Genomic DNA, 23,196 nt, shown 5'->3' on the forward strand with positions numbered 1-23,196 from the left:
ATATAGATAAATAATTCCCCGAGTTTCGTAATTTTGTCAAATTAATGAGATAAAAATTACATCTAACAGAACGAGTGACAATCTATCCCAGCCACATGAATTTTATCGTCGGTGCATATCGTCTGCTGCTATTCGTTGAGTTGATTTGCCTTCAGGTTCGGATTACATTCACTAAGTCTTGTTTGTAAGTACAGTTTTATCGTTATTTTCCTTCTTCATAGTCACAGAGGTAAGAGACTTTGTCTGGACATTCATATATAATAAGACCACATTCATAATCAATATATTTCTCCTTTAATGGAGAATATCATAGCCTAACGTTTGTCTTCTATTCTTAATTCGAAAATATTCTTCTTTTTGACGTTTCATGATGTCAACAGCCTTCTCGTAAATCAAGATATCTTCATATAACGCTTCTCTTACTTCAGCACTATTAAGTAAATCTTGTTTCATCTGTTTGATAGACGTGTTATTTATGGTTTCTTTTACTTTTCCAGTATTTTTCGGGACTGAATATGCAGCCGTAAAATTCCTTTTGAAAGTTTCTCCGAAAAGTTCGAGGGATAACTGATATTCCTCTAAAAGTCCGATTACCCCGAACCAGTTCTCTAGGTTTTCAAGAATGTGGTGTAGAAGTGCACGACGTTGGTCTTTCGTTAGGGTTTCTTTGTGTAGGGCCTTTTGTTGGAACCAGCATGCGTCTTCGCGATCTTTTATGTACGGGATAATATCTCTGGTATGGTTTTGATAGCGCTTGACGTACTCATCAGATCTGGAATTATTCTTACAAGTGTCCGGGAGCATGAGAAGTTGATTAAAGAAATGACTTCCTTGATGGATCGCCCAAGTAGTGATGGAAACGTCTTTGGGTGACACCGGTCCACACAGGGTAGGATGTTTTAAATGACAGAAATAGTACGCTGATATAATCCTGTCATACGGATTACGAAGAACCGCCATGTATGTACATGGTCTACCTTTCAGAAAATCACATATGCCGAAGCTATAACCTCCCGTGAAAACTGTAGGTTTGGATGTCTGCCCCTTTTTTATGTAATGGGCAAAGACTTCAGTATTAGAGGTCCAATTCAGTTTTACTACAGGCATTTCTGCTTTATTACGAACATTCCTTAATACAGACTTAGTAGTGGTTCCTCCTGCCTTATGCAGGTGTACGAAGGCTATGTTGCATTTCGAATAATCTTCTCCCAGTCCAAGTCTGGTCCCATGAATGTAATAATTGGGCAAACCTTTTCTATGCTGCGTGGCATTGGCTAGAAGAGAAAAAGTTAGACTGGCACTTTTGTCGTCCATGAGTTGGTTCAGTGTCCTGGTATTTTCCAATATTCTGTCTTGGAAGGCATAAAGGCCCCAAGCTTCTGCACTTTTCCAAGCATTCGTTCTTGAGTAAAATGAAATAAAAAGAGAAAATGATGACTTCGCTAACATTAAATTTTAAGAAATGTTATTTCGAAAGGTCTAAACTCACGTAGGTATACATGTATATATACCTATATGATAAATATATGTTATTTAGCAAAATCAATTATATATATATCTCTCTCTTTCTCTTTCATTTTTGCTGTCTTGAGTTTATGGCGCACGTTGATCGAATAAATTCATCATTTACTAATGAATCATAGGAAAAATCGATTATTTTAGTCCCATTAGAGTCCCTTGGTAGTGTCTTTAATCCCTTATTTTATTTTTATTTCAAATGCAAACCAAGGTGGGCTCAGTACTTTGAAAAGACGAAGTAAATAAAACAACCGTAAGAAAGGCAACATAAATGAAATTTTCGAACACAGTGCTTCATCAGGGAATGATTAAAATATCATATCAATAAGCATCATAAATACGTAGTGCGCACAAAAGGCAAGGCACTAAAAGTTAAAGCGCGAAGCGCAGTGGGTCGTAAAGGATATAGAGAAAAAATGAGAAGAGAGAAAAGGAGAGGGGGCCTAAGCAAACGCGCAAAAGACAATGCATAGGGAAGAGAAAGAAAACAGAGAAAAGAGGGGAAGAGATAGGAAGAGAAAGGAAAAGAGAGGCAAGTAAGAACAAGAGAGCAAGGGGAAATGAAAGAAAGAAAGAAAAAAGTACGCCAGACAAAATAAAAATAAATTGAGAATAAAGAGAAAGGAGTAAGAGATAAAGCAAATATACAGGGGAAGGAAACTTGAAAAGGGAAGTACAAGAGAAAGTAAATGCAGATGAAGAGAAAGGGAACTGCTGCTCTTCGCGCTTAAACGTTTACGCTTTGTACTTTGCGCACTTCGTAACTATATATATGATACTGACAGTTGATTACATAAAGTTTTCATTTCATAATGAAGCCCCATGGTCAAAATTCTGAATTGATTCGGTCTCTCTTAGGCTTGTTTTTATTTACTTCGTCTTTTCATTTATACAACCATATATGCATGAAATATTATTGTATAAGTATCTGGTCCCGTATCGAGTTTGGTTGTATAAATTGGTTAATGTATAAACATATGTTTGTTGCGCATGTGCATAAGAGTGCTTTTGGCAGGTAAAGTACTTTCGTCAAAAAAAAATGCATTGCAAATTTAACGCACCTTACCCAATATGTAACCCATACGCATAATGCACACCCACTACCTCTATCAGTCTCTCACGTGACATAAACACACACACCCATACTCTTGACTTACCCTCTTTTGTTTTCATTGTTATACCAGGTAGCTGCAGGGTCAGAAGAAGACATCTCGTTCCTGCTCTGCATCCAAGTACCTGAAAATAGTATTATTATTATTATCATTACTTATCATTTGTACTGCGCTTTTCCCATTAGGCCCAAAGCGCTTACAATGAATTAATAAGATGTAATATTTTAAAAACTACAAAGTGTGAAAGAGGTGAGTTTTAATGACTTTTTGAAGATTGCTAATGATGAAGACTGTCTAATTATTAGTGGCAGGTCGTTCCAGGATTTTGAAGCCGACACCGTAAAAGTTCTGTCACCAGCTAATGTACGAGTTAATGAATATGTGAGGCGAAGGTGATCACTGGCCGATCTAAGAGCTCTAGTTGGTGTATACAGATTCAAGCAGTTACTTAAATAATGTGGAGCCTGTTTATTCAGTGTTTTGTAGACAATCAAGAGTAATTTGAACGTAATTCTCTGTTTAAAAGGAAGCCAGTGAAGAGATTTAAAGAGTGGTTGGGAAGGATGATCCCGGGAAACCTGTAAAATTAATCGTGATGCCCAATTTTGTAGTCGTTGAACACGGACTAATTGATTAGAGGGGATTGTAGAAAGGAGCCCATTGCAATATTCAATACGGGACAGAACCAATGAACGAACAGCATTGTGACAGGCAGACTGGTCAATAAACCTTCTGATTCTAGAAATGTTCCTTAAATAAAAAGTGACTGTGCTACAGATATGAGAGATATGGTACGACATTGACATGCAGGACTCAAATATGACACCAAGATTTCGTATTTTTTCTGATGGTCTAATGAGTGTACCATCAACATCAAGATGAACATTTGGAAGATTGCGCAAGTTGTAAGTGGAGGCCGCAACAAAAAATTCAGTTTTATTATCATTAAGTTTTAGTTTATTCACTATCATCCACTGCCTTATATCTTATATACAATTCTGGAGTTTAACCAGTGCATTATTGAGAGCTCCAGGAGTCTTCGGATCAAAAGAAACATATAATTGTATGTCATCAGCGTAAAAATGATAATTGATACAGTGATTTCGGATGATATCACCAACTGGAAGAGTATATATTGAGTAGCCTATGGGTCCGACTATTGACCCCTGAGGGAGTCCAAATTCTAGAGTAATGGGATTTGACAATGTGCCATCAATATCAACTTGCGAAGTCCATCCAGACAGGTATGATTGGAACCAGGATAAGACTGTGGACCTAATGCCTATTCTATTGAATAACCGGAATATGAAAATGTATTAGCATAAGGGGCAGTAGTCAAAGTTAATAGCAAGTATGTTCGTAAAGAGCGAACATAATATATTAGCGTTGTTGTATATTTTGTCTGTTTTGAAGGCCCCTGCAACCCACAGTCAAGTTTATTTCAATTGATGCACAATGCTGGCATGAATTTTTTTCCCACGTGCTATATGTTTCACTCCTTGAATAGAGCTCACATCATTTTCAGCAGTGACATACATGTATGTCACTTAGGGTCAGGCTCACGAATATTTTAAATCAGACTACAATATGTACCCAGGACCAAAATCCAGTTAAAACCAATTAGAGCAAAACCAATTGAAACCAGTTGGCCAACTGGTTTCCAATAGGGAAATTGGAACAACTGGTTCCAGTATAACTTCTCACAGCTCGGCAAATACTTATAACAATATTAATAATAATAATGATAATAATAATCGGTATGCAGTTTGGATTGGATAAATATGCAATGATTACTCTCAAGAGAGGTAAGCCAGCCAATGACAACAGCTTCCAAATGCCGAACGGAGAAGAGATCAGATCAATGGAAGACGGTGGTAGCTATAAATATCTCGGAATACTAGAGGCAGATCAGTTGAATTGTCAAGAAATGAAGAAGAAGATTGAGGCAGAGTATATCAAGAGAATTCGGAAGGTGCTCAAATCCAAGCTAAATGTTGGAAACATTGGGCAGTAGCCCTAGTGAGATATGTTGCTGGCATAGTTGAATGGAACAAGCTTGAACTCGAATACTTGGACAGGAAGACAAGGAAGTTGCTAACTATGCATGGGATGTTACACCCAAAGTCTGATGTAGATAGACTTTATGTGTCAAGAGAGAAGGGAGGACATGGTCTGGTTGGAATAGAGGAGACTGTAAGATATGAGGAACAAAGCCTATACTGCTATATTGAAGGCCAGATGGATACTATCATGACGGCAGTCAAAGAGTCGATGAGGAAAGGAAAGGATATTGTATTGTATTGTATTGAAAATGAGATTGGAAGGATGGAAAGAGAAGGTGATGCACGGACAGCATTTAAGACAGACAGATGAGTTTGCTGGACCAGAGAGTTGGCAGTGGCTGAAACGAGGAAGTTTTAAGAAGGTGACGGAAAGTATGCTAGTTGCTGCTCAGGACCAAGCAATTAGAACAAATTACCGAAGAGCCAAAGTTGAAAATGAGCATACCTCTCCCTCATGTAGAACGTGTCATGATAAAGACGAAACGGTATCTCATCTAGTGAGTGAATGCAGCAAAATGGCACAGACTGAGTACAAAGGAAGGCACGACAGAGTAGCAGCTGCAGTTCATTGGGGTCTGGCCAAGAAGTACCATTTACCACATGCATAAAAATGGTACGAACATCGGGCAGAGCCTGTTGTAGAGAACGATGATGTAAAACTTATGGGATTTTAATATCCAGACAGACAAGGTCATTGAAGCTAGACGACCAGATATCGTTCTCTTAAAGAAAAGGGATAAGGAATGTCTCATCATAGATATTGCGATTCTAGGAACGCAGAGCTTGGCGTAAAGAGGAGGAAAAGATACAGAAGTATAACGGTCTGGCATAGGAGCTGAGAAGGATATGGAAGGTGAAGACGAAGGTGGTACCAGTAGTCATCGGAGCCTTAGGAACTCGGACAACAAGACACAGAAGCTTTCTGGCTGTTCTATAGGAGTCGAGGTGTCCTTTGAAACGATACAGAAGGCAAGATTGCTAATACAATAATGATATGTTCTAGCGTAGCTACAATATGCATATACTCTACTGCATTTGATTCTTGGTATCATAATTACCCCGGCTGTATAGCTGAGCAGCCATATGTGTTAAAGCGTTCAAGGAATAAATTATTGAGTTCATCAGCTGCCTCACCCTTGTAGCACCGCCCGGGTGGTGCTCCAAGGTTAGGGTGCTACAAGGGTAGGGTACTACAAGGGTGGGGTGCTACAAGGGTAGGGTGCTCCAACGTGAGGGTGCTTCAAGGGTAGGGTGCTACAAGGGGAGGGTGCTAAAAGGGCAGGGTGCTACAAGGGAAGGGTGCTACAAGGGCAGGGTGCTACAAGGGTAGAGTGCTTCAAGGGTATGGTGCTACAAGGGTAGGGTGCTACAAGGGTGGGGTAGGGAGGGTGATACAAGGGTAGGGTGCTACAAGGGGAGGGTGGGGAGCACCCCTGAACGATACCGTAACATACATTAATCAAAATATGCCCCAATTCATGATAGGGCAGTCAAGGATCTCCTTGCAAGCGACGGAATCCCAACTACGAACAAATTCTAGAAATCATTACCTGATTCAGCACAAATAATTATCCGAACAAAATATCAAGGGCCCAGATGTACAAATTACAATGGCAACTACTCTCATAAGTTTGTGACTATAGTAACAGAGCTCAGCAACAGAGCTCAGCAGGCAATCGTAATCATGATTTACGTGCTAGTTACCACAAAATTACCATAGCTGTTAGTCTTTCCGTAATGAGCTCCAGTAATATCACCCTTATCATCTGGACGAAAAAGTTTAAAAAGTGAGCTTTGAATTACCGGCAATAGAATAGATGATGATTATTGAAGCAACCGAAAGAATGACCAGTATCTTTCTTTGGGATACGTGACCTCTTATCAATCGGTAATTATCGGCAGCATGAGATTGATCCATTGTGCTTCGTGCCGTGTAGGAGTCTGTCGAAGGAAGATTTTATTCTGTCAAATGGAATGATAATGAAATATTACATATTCATATATTCACAGAGGACCTTGCTGTTCGAGTAAGCATTGACATGATTTTTTATTGAGGTTTTTGTTTTCTTGTATCTTTGGGTTGTCAATGAGGTTATTTATTTATTGATTGATTTATTCATTCATTTCACATATTTAAAAAGGGTAGCCCAATCAGTACAAACTCTGGTTTTCACTGGGGCCCTTTAAAATACAAACCAATGAACGTAGAGGGCAGCAACACTTTGCAGTCGGAGTTATCAAACTCTGTTTGCAGTACTGCTTTTAGGAAGGTCCACTCGATACGCGCATACAATTGAAGTGCGCGCGCAATTTGGTAGGCATGCCGACGAAACTACGAACCGACGCAATACACTCAGAGATTACTGGCAAAATGGAGGTAAACTAACAGATTATGACAACACTAGATTCAAATAATAGAAAAATAAAACTATACCAACAATGAAATGATATTGTATCTTATTTTAAAAATAAAATTATCACTAAATCATTGTCTGAATCTTTTTTAATATTCAGTAAACAGGATAAATTCTGTCATTAAAAAAAAAAAAATCTGCTAACACCCTGAATTTGCCAAGCTCATTTTGTGACCACATTTAGGCTCCGCCCCTTGTAGATTGTAGGGTTGATTTCCTCACTTTCAACATTTTTGCTAGAAAGGTTTTTCCATCAAATATCATGCTTAAATATATGAAATATTTATATCTGTATTTTTCCTAAAATATTACGTGGTGATGATTATGATTTTATGACTTTTCATATCACTTATGATAACAAAGATATGTGGGGCTGATACATTCTTCATCTAAATTTCGCTGCACATCAATGTGCCTGTTACAACCGATAATGTCGCAGCAACGCATAATGTCGCAGATTGCGACATTATGCCAAGAGCGTCCGACGCATAATGTCGTAACTTTTCTAACGCATAACGTCACATGTCGCAACGCATAATGTCGCAGCAAATTTCTTACGCATAACGTCACATGTCACAACGCAACGATTTACAAAACATTAAAAGAGTGTCCTGTTCTTAGATCCGAAATATATTTTTTCGGTTTCTCGCTGCCGTCAATTGTTTAGTTATGTAACTCGAGTCCTGAAGAAAACACCGGCGATTGGACCTATTGGTGATTTGACCCATGGCAACGATAACACATGATTGTTGATTTTTTTAACCCTTCCACAGGGTTCCTTTTTGAAATCACTATAATATATATTTTTCAACAATACATAACTAAATGATTAACACAGTACATGACACACAAGTTGAATATGTACAACACAATATTCCATGAAATTGTCGTAATATTTGTATAAAAAAAGACAAATCAAAGTGCAAATGAAAGAAAAGAATCCATAAAAGATATGTATGTATATATGTATGTATGTATTTTGGAATGATAAATGATTGTTAGCCGAAATGGGTTTAGACAAAGTGATAGTGAACCAACTGAAGTTAGACCAAATGGAACATGGACGAAATGAAAGTAGACCAAGTGGTTATTAGACCAACTGGCTATTAGGCCAAAAGTTAATAGACGTAATGATATTGGACAAAGTGGATATTGGACCAATTGAAAAAACACGATTAGACTGAATGAAAATGAACAAAATGGCTATTAGACCAACTGGCTCTTAGACGAGATGGTTAGACGAAATGGCTATTAGACTATGTTGATAGTTGACTAACTAATGGTAGACGAAATGATATTAGACCATGCGATAGTGGGAAAAAGGGCAGTAGACTAAATGGCAATAAACCGATAAATATCCATCAAAAGAGTAATCCTGATTTCCAAATCACTTAATTCTCTTTATTATTCTGTAACTCGAGTCCTGAAGAAAATACCGCTGTGACAATATGCGTTGCGACATGTGACGTTATGCGTTAGAAAAGTTACGACATTATGCATTGACTGCGACACTTTATAACAAGCCCCTTTCACAATTGGTGGTGCGACATCTTACAACCGTTGCGATTGTGTGTAACATGTCACCAAATGGTCGTAAACGATCGCACGAGCAATTGTGAAAGCCCCTTTAGGGAAAAAAATCCTCCATGTATTTTAATTTACCCTTTCTTGTACTTCTCTTAGTTCTCTATACTTTCATGTTTTGCTCTCTTATAAGCGCCTTGAGCATTTAATCAAAATGGAAAAGACGCTATATAAATCATATGTATTATTATTATTATTATCATTAAATAGCTGAATTTGAAAATGGCTGTAATTTTTTTTCGAAAAGTTTAAGTCGCTTCAATCATATTTGATTTGTTTCAGTTTATAGTTTCAGGCTACACTTGGTGAAGTACAATAAAACTAGATGCGGTTGAACTTACCATTAACTTCCTGCATAAGAGACCATAGAATGATTTAAACAATGCACAGAATTATTCGACCTTCGAGACACTCAGAATAGAATCGCAACATGCCCAAAGTACGAAACCGATTTTAGATGAAACGAGTAGAAGGTAGACTGGAGAAATACGGGTTGAAATGACTTATTTCTCTCCTAGCTGCTCAAGTGTACATAATTATAAAAAATGAAATATACGAAGAACAAGAGTCATACTGCATTACTCTCTACACGCGCTGTTACATTAGGACAATTCTCATTTAAGCTACCAACACCTATGACACCCCAATTTCGATTTCCTAACCAGATCACAAACCCCTCCCCCATCAGCAATTCTTTGCAAGAATGGTAATCCTTAAGCAAACACACACTCGCCCCCGGGCACTCGCCCTGGGGGCCGTTTCATAAAGCTGTTCGTAAGTTAAGAGCGACTTGAAGAACGACTTGTGACCCTTTCTTACGCGCAAAACTATCGCTAATGAATATACCATTTATCACAAATCGGATGTAAAATAAGAAAGTTATGACATTTTAAATTTTCGCTTATTTTTCACAAAACCATGAAAACGGTGATATGCACAACTAGGTGAGTCAGTCAATGATGTCCATCACTCACTATTTCTATTGTTTTTTTTATTGTTTGAAATATACAATATTTCATTTTTTATAGATTTGACAATAAGGACCAATTTGACTGAACCATATAGTATTAGACAATGCTAATTCCACATGTTCAGGGTGGAATTAAAACATCCCTTGTTAGTGAGGAGAAATTTAGAATATTTCATATTTCATATAATAAAATACAAAAGAAACAGTGTGTGGATGACATCATAGTCTCCTCATTTGCATACCAGCCAGGATGTGCATATAACTGTTTTGTGAAATTAAGCGAAACTTTAAACTGTCATAACTTTCTTATTTTACATCCGATTTTGATAAAATTTTCAGTGTTATGCTTGTTGGATTTTTCTCTTTTTATTCAAATCAACCTTATATTGGGGTGGACTTGTCCTTTAAAATAAAAGAAGTTCCTGCAGCAGAGTCTAGAGAGCAGTTACCAGATGGTGTAATCTTACAGGAAATTGGTATTTGGTGTAGGTAACCTTACAAATTCCTTAAAGAAAACACACTCCTCCCCTTTTTAAACAGACCTGGGGCCCGTTTCATGAAGCTGTTCGTAAGTTACGAATGACTTTACGCACGACTGGTGATCCTTTTCTGCATTACATGATATGCATCCCTATATAACTGATTTAGCGCCTAAGAACATCTTCCAGTCGTTCGTAAAGCTGTGCGTAAAGCTGTGCGTAATTTTACGAACAGCTTTATGAAACACCATCCTGTTCTGTTAAATTGCAGAAAATTTCTGTTTTATGAATTTACAGAATGATTCTGTTATTGCTTTCTGCAAAATCTTATGTTTTTCTGTAAAGGGTTTTTTAACAGTGCTGGCTATACCAAAGAGCAGGGACTCTTCACTATCGATCTATACATCGCAACATACTCTTCTCTTTTACGCTTACGCTGGAACCCTTTATTATAGGGGAGGAGGCACATTTTGACCACCGCTTAACGTCTATTGGAACCACTCTCTATATAATCAATATTGTATTGTATCTGGACACTGACGGGCAAACGCACTGATCATTAATATTGTACCTTATTCAAACCATATTTATTTAGATTCACTTTTCGATTTATTATTTCTTGTTTTACAAGAATACACAAATACCTGAACATAAAAAAATAGCAGAAAAAAATCCCAGCGTATTCCTCCAAATTATTAAAGACAAAAAAAAGTTTGAATCGGACTTCCCCTCTGGTAGCAATTTTAATGTCTAATTTATTCGTTGAAATAAAATAAGAACGTAGGCTGGGTGCAGTATTTAGACGTGCATCCCACGAACATGACGAATGCCACATAACTTCCACCCAAATGGCCCCAGCCCCCCCCCCCCCCCAAAAAAAAAAAACAGCCCTTCAAATGTCCCCTTTTTCAGACCAGTAAATGAAATATTTTTTAGCTCGCGCTGTGAATTCGCAGTAATTGTTTAGTTCGATAACAAAATTTAGAATGTCCCGTATTTAGGTCTATTACAGCGTGTCAAACATTCTCCTCGTGCTCTGGTCAGTATATTGAAAATTTGTTTATTAAGATACACAGCTTGGTCTTTATTTTAAAACGTGCTTGATGTGTCCAGTTTTCAGATAGGAATGTCACCAACTTTCATCTTGCGTTTTATGCTCGCATCATTTATTTCGGGAAATAACCATCCTTTTCATGATTACAAAAATTGAATAGAATGTCCTACTATATGTTCTATCTATACAAATTTGGATTCGCGCTTCGTGTTCACACATAATTTTTAATTGAGATAGATGTGTTGTTCCTAATTGAAAACCTGTCCATTTTTTCAGGTGAAAATCTAAAAAGATAATCGATACCAATTTCATCGATGATTAGAAAAGGTGCTTAGAAAGCCCCGTTTTTAGGTATAAAACGCCAACAAAAATTCAGCTCGCGCTTTGCAGTTATATAATTTTTTTTATTATAAAAAACGTGTTGAAATAGTCCACATTTCAGGCTAATATATTTGAGTTCAAATGATTAAACTTGATGACAGAAATGTCCGGTCCGAAGTACACGTTTATTGGTTAATCAGATTGGAACTATATACGCCCTCAGTCTGCATGACATGTATATTTGATTTTCAAACATAACGGAGGTCGTAATATTGAAAATGTTCAGGTCGCACATCATTTGCTTAGTTAGATATCTAGCCTAGCTCTAATGAGGAAACTATGCACAGACTTGCTTTCAAAAATTATCCAGTGATAATGGTACCCCTTGAAAAAGAAGGCCCAATGATAGATCCCCGATCATTGTCCAATACAAAGTTCGTTTACAAGATTGAAGGGAATGGGGTAATCAAACGTCAACTTTCATCACGACTTCGCTGTTCTTCTTTCGACGCCTTTCTATTACGATTACCACGATCATGAGCACCGCAGCGAAAAGGGATAACCCTGCTGAAGTGAAGTATGCGAGTCGATAACTGCCAGTAAAATCCCGAAGGAGACCTGCCAAGTTGATTACAAAATATGAAATGTACATGAAAAATTATTATTTTAGATCAACAATATCTAGAGCACATTTCATAACAGTGCTGTCAGTGACTGTGTAATGACAGTGCAATAGTAATTGACGAAATAAGATAAAATATAATTTTATTTGAAATTAATATCCGGCGGATACCGGATTTTATAAGGGCGAAAATGCTACTACTGCTGCTACTGCTGCTGATATAACATTGTAACCTATGCAGCTTATGAGATACTCGATAAACCAACGTGACCCTGCCTAAACTGGCTTACAGCTTGTGTAAGATGTACGATATCAAAACGTGGTTTTTCATAACTTTTTCTCGACAGTTAAACGTGTGCAGTTTGCGAAACAGGTGGCTGCTGCTGATTATGATGATGATGATGATGATGATGATGATGATGATGATGATGATAATGATAATGATAAATATTTATCCCGGGTACCGGGTGCGCGTTTCCGTTTTACACCCTGGCGAAGGCAATCTCCGCAAAAATAGCTACAAAGCGACTAGTGAAGAGTCTAAAGTTTGTTTACATTATCAGCTGGGCGCGCGATGCAAAAGTCCGCACCGAAGATATCGATCTGCAGAACATGTGCAAATGCAGCTGAGCTTATTACTATTGTAAAGATTGGAAAGGGATAACGATCATGACGATGGTAGATATCTTACATTCTACTTAGAATGATAATAGGAAATGTTTATTTTCTAACTAGGAACAAGGCAAATGAGCAAATAGAAGAGTCCTGAAAAAAAATCAATATCATTATAAATAAAATGTTTTCTCTCATGCAGTCATGCATGTTATTATATTAGGTGGTGATTTTAATATGATATTAGATAATAAATTAGATCATAAGGGGGTCAACCAAACAGGTGAAATCTAGATTTAATACAGAATTTTTGGAGTTCATGGACAAATTTCAAGGAAATAGGCTAGATTATTGGATAATATCAAAAGAAGTTGAAACATTGGTGCTGGAATGTGACATTTTACCGTCTTTAACTCCAGACCATTCTGGAATCTTGCTTACCTGTAGTAGTGGGAAAAAAGAAGTGAAGCGAGGTCCTTCATATTGGAAATTCAATTACAGTCTATGTTATGATAAAGAATATGTTCTGCTATGAAAAATGAGATTCTTAGTTCAGTGGAAAAAGCAACACAGAAATGTCTTTTCTAATTACTCATTGCTTTGGGGCTTTATTAGATTAAATATTAGAGAGTGTACTCGAAAATATTCTAAAGAAAAGGCACGAGAAAGAAATAAGCAAAAGCTGATTTTAGAGTCCAAAGTGAAAGACTTAAAACAGCAAATTGCTGTGAATAACTCTAATGTTTTCCGGAAGAATTTGGAGGAAAAAGAGAACTCCTTAAGAAGTTATCTGACTTTGGCATTGATGGTCTCAAAGTAAGGTCACGCGCGGCCTGGAGTGAAAAAGGGGAAAAGAATATTGCATTTTTTTGAACAACTTGTGTTATCAAACAAACGTAAATCTGAGATTCATAAATTAATAGGTAAAGATAATCAGATACATATAGCGACAAAGATGAAATTCTAAAAATCATCAAATTATTCTACAGTTCCTTATATTTTTGTAGGAGTTTACAATGATGTTGAACATTTACTGAAAAAATCCCTTTCCTCCAAGATATTACTAAATTATAAGAAGACAATAAAAATAGCCATGAAGGTAAATTAAGCAAAAGTGAATGTTTTGAGGCTTTGAAAAGCATGCAATTTAATGAAGCCCCAAACAGAATTCTTCTCCACGTTTTGGTGTGTAAATGATGACCTATTGGTTGATTGTTTAAATGAAACTTTTGAAAAAGGTGAATTGTCTGCATCACAGAAACAAGGAGTAATCACTCCTTAAAAAAGTAGGTAAAAACCCTTTATACATTAAAAACTATAGTTCTTGCCAAAAGAATTGAAGAGATTCTCCTCGAAATTATACAGGTTGACCAGGTTTATGGATACATTAATAATCGAAATACAGGCAAAGCAGTTCGTCTTATTGATGATATTTTGTTTCAGGCTTTGAATAACAATATAAAAAGCTCTTTATTAGCGGTGGATTTTGAAAAAGCATTTGACTCTGTATCGCATGAGTTTATACAAAATGTATTAGAAATGTTTGGATTTGGTGTATCTTTTAGACAGTGGATCAAAATTTGTATAGTGGAGCATGTAGTTGTGTTATGAATGGTGGCTTCACAACTGGTTATTTTGATATACAGAGGGAAGTAAGACAGGGAGATCCCCTCTCGCCTTACATGTTTATATTATATATTGATTGCTTGCAAATGTTATAACAAATTATACAGGGGTTAGGGGTATTGGCTAAGAATGAAGTTAAACAAGTGCTGTATGCTGATGATGTATCGATTTTTGTACGAGATAAATGGTCCTTAGAAAGACTTGAATTACTTTTTTCGATGTTTTTGGTAAATTAAGTGGTCTCATATCAAACAAGGATAAAAGAAATTTTAATGAGATTAGGAACCAGTACAAACCAGGACTCTGTCCCAAAAGGATGGAATATGGGTAAAGAAGTGAAGATTTTGGGAATATATTTTACCATGGATGTGAATGTCAAAGAAGAAATGAACTACAAAGAAATATTAAGCAAAATAAAAAAGTTATTGAGTTTGTGGAAGCAAAGAGATTTGACCATATTAGGGAAAGTTCATCTTCTAAAAACGTATGCACTTTCAAAACTGATTTATGTCTCATCTTTGATCGTGGTCCCGAAGTGGGTTTATGTGGAAATAGAAAGAATCACATTCGAATTTATTTGGAATGGACAAGATAAAATAAAAAGAAGCACAATGTATCAATACTATAAAAATGGAGGTTTACGAGTAACACATTTTGAAGTTTTTATTAAAGTATATATACAACGTGTTATGTGGATGAAAAGATTAATATATTGTAACAATCAGATAAAATGGAAAACGCTGTTCAATAGTTTATGTAAATCAATTGGTGGTGTGTTCATTTTTCAATGTAATTATAATACCGCCAAGATCAAAGCAAAGTTACCAACATACTATGATGTTGAAATGTTAAGAGTTTGGCAAGGAGTGAAAGAATTTAGGACAAAGGAGAAGGATTGTGTTTCAAACGCTATAAAATTTAATAAAAAACATGTATGTATTGATAGCAAAATGGTATTTGATATAAAACTCTATATTCATAACATATTTAAACTTCGATTCATTTGATTGATGGAAACGGCCAATTATAAGGCCAGCATCTTACTTTTCAAACCGCGGTTTGGACTCTAACGATATTTTAAAAATATATGGTATGATGATGCTCTGCCAATTGGATGGAAACGTTCATTCAGGCTTAATCCATTACAAAGTAATCAGTCCCATGACGACCATATCTCTTTACAACTATTGGGAAGAAATGTAACTCTAGACAAGATCAGTTCAAAGCAATTGTATATATATTTTACTGACGGTTTAAAAAAAGACGGATGACATGCATAAAATCAATCTTATTTTTTCAGGTTTAACAGTAAATCAAATTCGGCATATTTTCATGAGACCGCGTTTTTCTACAGTGCATTGTAAACTTTGGAAATTTCAGTTTAAACAGCTGCATGGGGTTATTTACACAAATGATAAACTTCATACAATAGATTATATTTCATCTAACAAAATAATGTTCGTTTTGTTACCAAGAAGTTGAAGCACTTGATCACTTATTTAAAAGTTGCCCGAATGTTCAAGCACTTTGGAAAAATATTGGAAATAAATTAAGGTTAAAAGAATTGGAGAATCTCTCCATGAAAGACACTTTGTTAGGGATTGATGGAAGTTCAAATAGGATAAAATGTTTAAATACAGTCATTTTAATAGCTAAAAAAAGAGATTTATTCTTCGAGGCAGGAAGCTGTTTTGCCACCTGTTGGATCATAATAAAACATTGTAGAAAATATAGGGAAGAGGAATATAAGATTGCACAAGAGAGGAATACCTTGGCAATTCATCTCCAGAAATGGGAACAGGTTGATTTTAGAGTAACGAATGGATGCGTATATTTCATTTTTATCATTACTTTTTTTCTTTTCCGAGTATGTAAATGTATTAAACAATGTTTTGTAATATTAGTCTTATGTTATTATGTAATTTTCAGTAAGTGTGATCAAATGTTACCTTTAATAATTATTTGCAATATTTGTTTCGGCTTGTAATGTTTTGTGATACATGATATGTTTGATTATATATTGAAATTTAAAAAAAATGTTAAAAAAAAAACAACTATACAGGTTCAACACGAATGTTTGCCTTGATCATTTGCTTTTGCCGAATTGCTGGTAATTTGCCCTCTCACTATCATGGAAGAAGAGGATGACATTCCGTCACCGTTGTTGGTCGCCGTCGTCGTCGTAGTAGTAGTCGTCATAGCCATGTAGTAGTTAATGTAGTTATACATTTATCATTGTTATTGCTACTATTATTATTATTATTATTATCATATGTTTATCATGATTAGTAGTAGCAGTAGTATACTTTATTATCATTAGCATCATTTTGAAACTGTTATAAGATTGTTAATCATAAATTGCATAGTTTGTTATCAATATTATTATCATTACTTTTATCATTATCACTATTATTATTATCAGCATCATTATTATTATTGTTAGCGTCATTGTTATGAACAGTATTAGTAGTATAGTAGTAGTAGTTATAGTATTATTAATCATTTAAGTATTGTATTTTTTGTTCTTCGGTCTTCTTCTTCATCTTTATCTTCTTCTTCATCTTTATCTTCTTCTTCATCACTAGTATCAATATTACATTATTATTATTAGTGAGTAGTATAGTAGTAGTAGTAGTTGTTGTTGTTGTTGTAGAAGCTAGAAGCAGTAGTAGTATCGGTGGTAGTAGGAGTAGTAGCTAGAACTAGTATTGGAATCATTTTGAAACAATTATGAGTGGAAACAACTGGATGATGTAGATTCTCCTTCGTTTTGTACTATTTTTTTGTCTTATAATTAGTATTACCGCTTACTAAATTAATTTTGGCTATTGCCCGAATTCTAGGTTTTTTTTACCTCCTTGTGTATACAAACGCCACTGTAAAACATGTTCGGATATAATTCGTATGACTGCTCTCTAGCTCTGTACATGCAGGGCCGTGTATACGTAGCCACTACCTGAACAGTGGCCGTAGTTTGCATGCGGTGGTAGGAGCTGAGACTCGCTAACCAGCGACGTGTGTAGACTCTTCACTAGTCGCTTTGTAGCTATTTTTGCGGAGATTGCCTTCGCCAGGGTGTAAAACGGAAACGCGCATCCGGCGCGCGAGCTGTTTTTTTTAATCACTTTTAATTCACAATATGAAACATACCTTAATATGATTACATTGTGTATCCTTGAAACCGTAATAAATGTAATGGCAGTCAAGTTGACTTTTAAACAAAGTTAGCGCGGCGCTACATTGAAAAAGGTAGTTTCACGTCAAACGTCGGATAACACGTTGCATTTGAAAACAAGTCATGTGCGCATTCATTCCAACACGCGATCAATTTGGTTTGGGTACATCAGGGGCCGCGGGGGGGGGGGGGGAGCTGGGAGGGGGGCTGAAGCCCCCCCCCCCCCCCCCCCACTTTTTTTCCAAAACCGTGTACAAAAACGTAAAAATGACCATATGATTGTGGTTTTTTTTGCATAGTCAGCCCCCCCCCCTTTTGAAAACCGTTCCGCGACCCCTGTACATTAGTCATCATTAATTGTTAGCCAGGTCAAGATGGCATAGGTGGTGTTTTCCATGAAGAATGGACAGACAAGACAGTATGCATTCATTTTGCCCCCATCGAGCACAAGGCCAATGTGTTGACCTATCTACTTTGACTACAAAAAATATTGATAGGCCTACTACAAAACATTATCTGTCTCTTAAATTCCAGGTATGTGTTAAAATTGACACAGGTACAATCTACATTCCTTTTAACAAAGTACAACAATTTTGTTGTCTATACTATATTGACTCTCGATGTATTTTGAATTTTTTTCTAATTTTGCCTGTGTTCCATCTGAAACTGCGATAATTTTTTTTATTAAATTCTCCCAAAATAAGGGCCAGATTGCACCAGGAAGCATCTAGGACCCCGACCGCAAAGGTCTTCGCGCTTCGCGCACAATTTTTTGTTCTAAGTATCCACTTCACCCTAGCCCTTTCAGGTTTATTTCGAGTCTCATCTGGCCCTGTAAAGAAAAAGTTTGAGAACCCCTGCAATAGGGTATCGAACAATCCTCATTCATTGGGAGATGGATCGTGTTATGACTCACTCGTCATCGAGACCGCAAAGTGTTGGCTTTTTTAGCTTGTACAAATTGTTTCTTTTTGGCTGGGTCGGTTTTGGAGTAAACACAAATCTTACCTCCTAATGCACCTACTGCTGGTCCAGCCAAACCTTCTACAAATATGAATATGGAGAGGGTCTTGACGTCCACTTTAGGGTCTACTATCTCCCGATGAAAGACATAAAATAAGGTGGTGGAAACGCCAGTTCCTATCCCGAAGAGCGCGCTGGCAGTAGCTCGTAGAGGAAACAGTTGCAATAGATACATCCCTTCAAAGAGCAAGAAAAAAAAACTGTTTGTAGCTCATTTTCTCCAGATAAACTGTGTAAATTGGGGCTCTCGTTAATATTTAAAGATTTTGTATTAAATCATAAGATTTGGAACCACGGTTGAGCACCAAGCTAGGCCGGAAATCCGAGGTAAAGGCAAGGCCATGGCCAGACTGTGCGAGCCAAAGACAAAGCCAATGACCTCAGACGTCCGAGACAAATACCATAGCCAATATCAAGACAGCCGTGACCAAGGACAAGCCCGAGGTCCCAAATTGTCCTCGAGGCCAAGGTCGGGCTCAAGGGCCCGATTTCTCAAAGGTTGGCTAAGACTTAACTAGGGCTAAATTAGGCCCATGGGCTCACTATCCCCTTTGTACTAATTTAGTCCACCGAGCATTTTGCAAAGCGTAGGCTAAGTAGCTTCATGTGGTTTGGCCCACCTTCGAGAAATGCAAAATTTAGCCTCCGTAGGGCAATGCAATCAAATGACGCGTTTTAGGCCATGGACCAAGTAAGTCCACCTTCGGGAATTCGGGCCAAGGAGCACAATGCTGCGTAGAACATTGAAAATTAATCACGATACCTGGAATTCATCGTAACACCGTTCACAAAACATCTACCCAGAGGCAGTACCTCTCCGTAATTATTCTATCTCAAAATATTTACCCATGATGGACACGAACGCCAGGATCGCAGCCAGAATGATCAGTTGTGCAGGAGAGATCCCCCTCGAGACAAACAAGCTATAAGACACCCGGCCTATGAGACTGAACGCAGCGAAGACAGAGAGAGCTGCTGCAATATTCTTTAAATCTACTCCGAATTCCTTGAACGAAGTGGAGACATGGACTAAGAATATACTGTACCCTACCGTTGTGGAGAACATGGAAAGTGTGTAGATGACAAAGGTGTGGTAGTTCCCAGCAATCGCACTCTGTAAGCATCTACAGTTTTGATTTGATTCCACTCCTGACACCATTATTCTATCCGTGTTGCATACGTGTATTGTCGATGGTTGGTCGAGGTTGAGGCTCTTTTGATCGGGATTACCATCAAGTGGATCTTCGACAGCGGTGAATGCATTGTTCTTACATGTATATCCCCCTTCAGGTACTTCAACATGTCTTGTTTCCGGGGTAGAGAGTGCATTATTCTCTACAAGATCGGACCTACTGATCGTATGATCTTCAGCATTATTTTCTGCTGAAGCATGCAAATCATAATCGATTCTATCGACACTACCTTCCTCGACCTCAACATTGCGCTGTGCATCGCCATTACACCCAGGGTCAGCACTGCCCGACGGATCGTTACAATCCAACAACATTCCATTCCTCGTTCTGATATCCTGCTGGCTATCTCTAACCGGTCGGTTACTTGCTTTGTCGCCAACCTCTGTTTCCACATCGCCCTCTCGAGTCCTAGGTGACTTCGTCAGTGCACCCATGAGGACCGTATGAAACATGATCCCTGATGCAATAAAGCACGTACCACGCCAGCTGTAGGTGAGGCTTAGGGCCTCCAGGATAGGTGGAAAGACGAAGAGTCCTCAGCTGTAACCGGAAGTGACCATACCGTGGGCCAGGGCGTAGTGACGGTGAAAGTTCCGACGTATTAGCAGCACAGTTGATGCATAGACAGTTGCTTGCATAGTAGCTACATGGCAAAAGAGAGAAAAAAGTGAAAATATGTCATTCTCCCTAAATGTGATTATAAATATATTTTCAAAACTCCGAAACGTCAGTCTGTCGCCTCATTCGTAAGTATTTATAGGCTCGGAACTTTAATTTAACTAACAATGTTAGTCAGTTAAGCCCAATGAACGCGTTGACCCACCACAAAATAGTCCAAGCCGAAGTTATTGGCAACCATGCCAATATTATAGCACAAACGAATAATCTATATAGCTTGTGGAAATACAAGCTGTCCAATTTTTTTTTTACCATTGTCTTCTGCAAAGTTCTGTGTAGGAGTCATCTATTTCCTGTATGCAAGCGGATGATAGTAACCCTCATCATGTTTGAATTTTTGTTTTCGTTGGATATTTGTAACGTTTTCTTTTTGTGAAACCTTGAGCAACTTTGTGTATGTGCGTTACGTATGCAAACTTGCAAAATCACTGAAATTGAGCATTCGTTACACAGTGAGCTACTGTACTACTAGTATTAGATAAGTTACATGTGAAATGAACGAGAGTATTAATGGTACCCATTAAGAAACAAATATTTGCTGCTACTTACATGTTACTGCTCCGATTCCAATCCCCACCAGTGATATGTGGTTTGCCTGGGAGAGAAGCAGAACTCCGGAAGCAGCAAAAGCCCCGGATGCCATCAAAATTGGTCGTGTTCCGAACTTGGATGTGAAATAGGCAGCGACAGGAGCTGATGGAATATAAAACAGATAAACTATTCTGAAACTTTTCGCAGGGTTCTAAAGCTCTTAGGGGATGTGGTGCTGCATGACTCTTTTGCCTTAATATTAGGCTTCATGCCCATCCCTCGAAACATGCAAAGCAACTTGGACACCAATATTTTTTCTCAAATTTTTACTGCTTTCGCTGTTGCTCACCTCTTGTGGGCAATATGTAACCAAAGTGCATCGCCAATTCTGGATTTCATCAACTGTGTAGATTTTCACATGCTTACCTACGCAGAAGTCCCACTTGCGTAATAAAGGAGTAAAAACAAAGAATTTGATTATCTGTGTAATGAAATGACAACCATTCTTTTCTTCCGATACCTTGAATAAACATAGGAAGTTTCAGTCATGTCTACATAACCACTTCTCGGCTTTGTGGGATTTTGCCCAACTTTGGAAATAAAGACTCGTATACCAGAAAGCAAACCCTGTGTCATATCTGCTATTCTCAATTATAATGCTGCAGGTTTAAAAGAGGACAGCTTTCCATTGTCTATTCTTTCAACTTCTGACACACTTTTCATGCTGAAGTCTAAGTAGCAATTATCTCTTTAAATCTAGTTCCTGTCTGTTACTTATCTTTACAACTTTATCGGAGGGAAGGTATGAAAACTATATTTGCTGACTGCTTCTTTGTTACAAAAGAGCTTTAAGGCAATCTAAAGTGGCGATTCTAGTGTTTGTTTTATTTTTATTGTCCACTTTCTTTAAATATATATTCTGTTCCTAAGGCATGATTTCAGAAACCAATGGATATATTCAAATTGCATGCTTGAAAGCATATGGTGTATGGATGTACCATTGGCCCTACTAAGAAGGAGTCGTATGTCCATATATATCCCCCACGAATCCAATGTACAGATATACGAGTGTAGGCCCTATAGAGGCTACACACACCTAAAGATTGGTCGAGATCTGATTTTTTTCAATAAAACATTAAACAAATTTGATGCGAATATTGAGACATAGAACACCTTAGTGTGTAAGATTTTTTAAATCATCGTACGAATACTTATGTTCAGATATGTGACTATGCATATGCATGCTATACTTTCATTAGAATAACAGCGATTGAATATTTTGTCGAAACTACGTCATAACAATCGTAAGGATGGAAACCAACTGTGTCCCTTAAGCCCCTTTCACAATTGACGTACGACCATTTGCGACCTTTTGGTCGTGCGTCAGGCTGCAACAGGCATCAATCGCTAGTCATCTCATAAGATCACACAGAGGCTTTCACAGTTGCAACAGCTGTCGTACAACAAAAACAACCAGTAAACCCCGTTGCACGAGTAAGTCGCATATGCTCTTATTGTGCTCGTGCGATCACATGCGAGTGTTGCACGAGGGATTGCGAGTGGAACGGTCGCATACATGCGAATGAAACGGTAGTGCAATGTTGTAAGCCGTTGCGATCGGTCTTGCAACAGTCTTATGGCCCATAGTATTATCGCAACCAGTCGCAAGACAGGTCTCTGTAAATGTAGGTCGCTTTCACATGTGCAAGTGTTGTACGACCTCCAGTCAAGTAAATGCGACTACTTAGTCGTACCACCTCTCGCACCAAGTCGTACAACGTTGAACAACACTCGCACGATGATCGCCCGAGCGATGGTACGACCCCGGGTACGGCCTGATGCGAGTGAATCGATCGTATTTGATCGCGTTCGGATTTTGAACATGTTCAAAGTTCAGATGTGACCAGTCACGACCACCTCGAGTTCGTGCGACCGTCTACAACGACTGCGAGTGCTCGCAAGACACCAAGAGATCGATCGTGCAACAACAAGAAAAAACTGTTGCAGGCGGTCGTAAACTGGTCGGACGTCAATTGTGAAAGGGGCTGAACGGTCGCATACAAGCGAATGCAACGGTAGTGGAATGTTGTAAGCCGTAATTTCGATCGATCTTGCAACAGTCTTATATTATCGCACCCAGTCGCAAGACTGGTCTCTGTAGGTCTCCAGCACATTGGAAGTGTTGTACGACCTCCAGTCGACTAAATGCGACTATACTTAG

General features: G+C 37.8%; 2 protein-coding genes across 2 annotated transcripts; both read right to left on the reverse strand.

The window, feature by feature from the left end:
• Window positions 1-65: 65 nt before the first annotated feature.
• LOC129272017 (uncharacterized) lies at window positions 66-9,350 on the reverse strand. The gene is made up of 4 exons (XM_054909259.2): window positions 9,033-9,350; window positions 6,497-6,655; window positions 2,676-2,754; window positions 66-1,402 (listed from the first exon to the last, which is right to left on the reverse strand). Exons 2-4 carry the CDS (start codon window positions 6,609-6,611, stop codon window positions 295-297), a joined length of 1,302 nt encoding a protein of 433 aa, XP_054765234.2. The 5' UTR covers window positions 6,612-6,655; window positions 9,033-9,350; the 3' UTR covers window positions 66-294.
• Window positions 9,351-16,238: 6,888 nt separating this feature from the next.
• LOC129272018 (uncharacterized) lies at window positions 16,239-21,137 on the reverse strand. The gene is made up of 3 exons (XM_064106833.1): window positions 20,994-21,137; window positions 19,420-20,409; window positions 16,239-18,750 (listed from the first exon to the last, which is right to left on the reverse strand). Exons 2-3 carry the CDS (start codon window positions 20,216-20,218, stop codon window positions 18,470-18,472), a joined length of 1,080 nt encoding a protein of 359 aa, XP_063962903.1. The 5' UTR covers window positions 20,219-20,409; window positions 20,994-21,137; the 3' UTR covers window positions 16,239-18,469.
• Window positions 21,138-23,196: the final 2,059 nt, after the last annotated feature.

This window comes from Lytechinus pictus, chromosome 11 (genome assembly GCF_037042905.1).
Source record: "Lytechinus pictus isolate F3 Inbred chromosome 11, Lp3.0, whole genome shotgun sequence".
Lineage (NCBI taxonomy): Eukaryota > Metazoa > Echinodermata > Echinoidea > Temnopleuroida > Toxopneustidae > Lytechinus > Lytechinus pictus.

What these genes read in the sequence shown, in the direction of transcription:
- LOC129272017 (XM_054909259.2), bottom strand. Translation starts at nt 6,611, where the DNA reads ATGGATCAATCTCATGCTGCCGATAATTACCGATTGATAAGAGGTCAC. An exon ending in CATCATCTATTCTATTGCCG is followed by an intron (nt 2,755 to 6,496) that starts GTAATTCAAAGC and finishes TACTATTTTCAG; the next exon opens with GTACTTGGATGCAGAGCAGG. An exon ending in AACAATGAAAACAAAAGAGG is followed by an intron (nt 1,403 to 2,675) that starts GTAAGTCAAGAG and finishes ATTTTACTCAAG; the next exon opens with AACGAATGCTTGGAAAAGTG.
- LOC129272018 (XM_064106833.1), bottom strand. Translation starts at nt 20,218, where the DNA reads ATGTTTCATACGGTCCTCATGGGTGCACTGACGAAGTCACCTAGGACT. An exon ending in GGCGTTCGTGTCCATCATGG is followed by an intron (nt 18,751 to 19,419) that starts GTAAATATTTTG and finishes TGCTCTTTGAAG; the next exon opens with GGATGTATCTATTGCAACTG.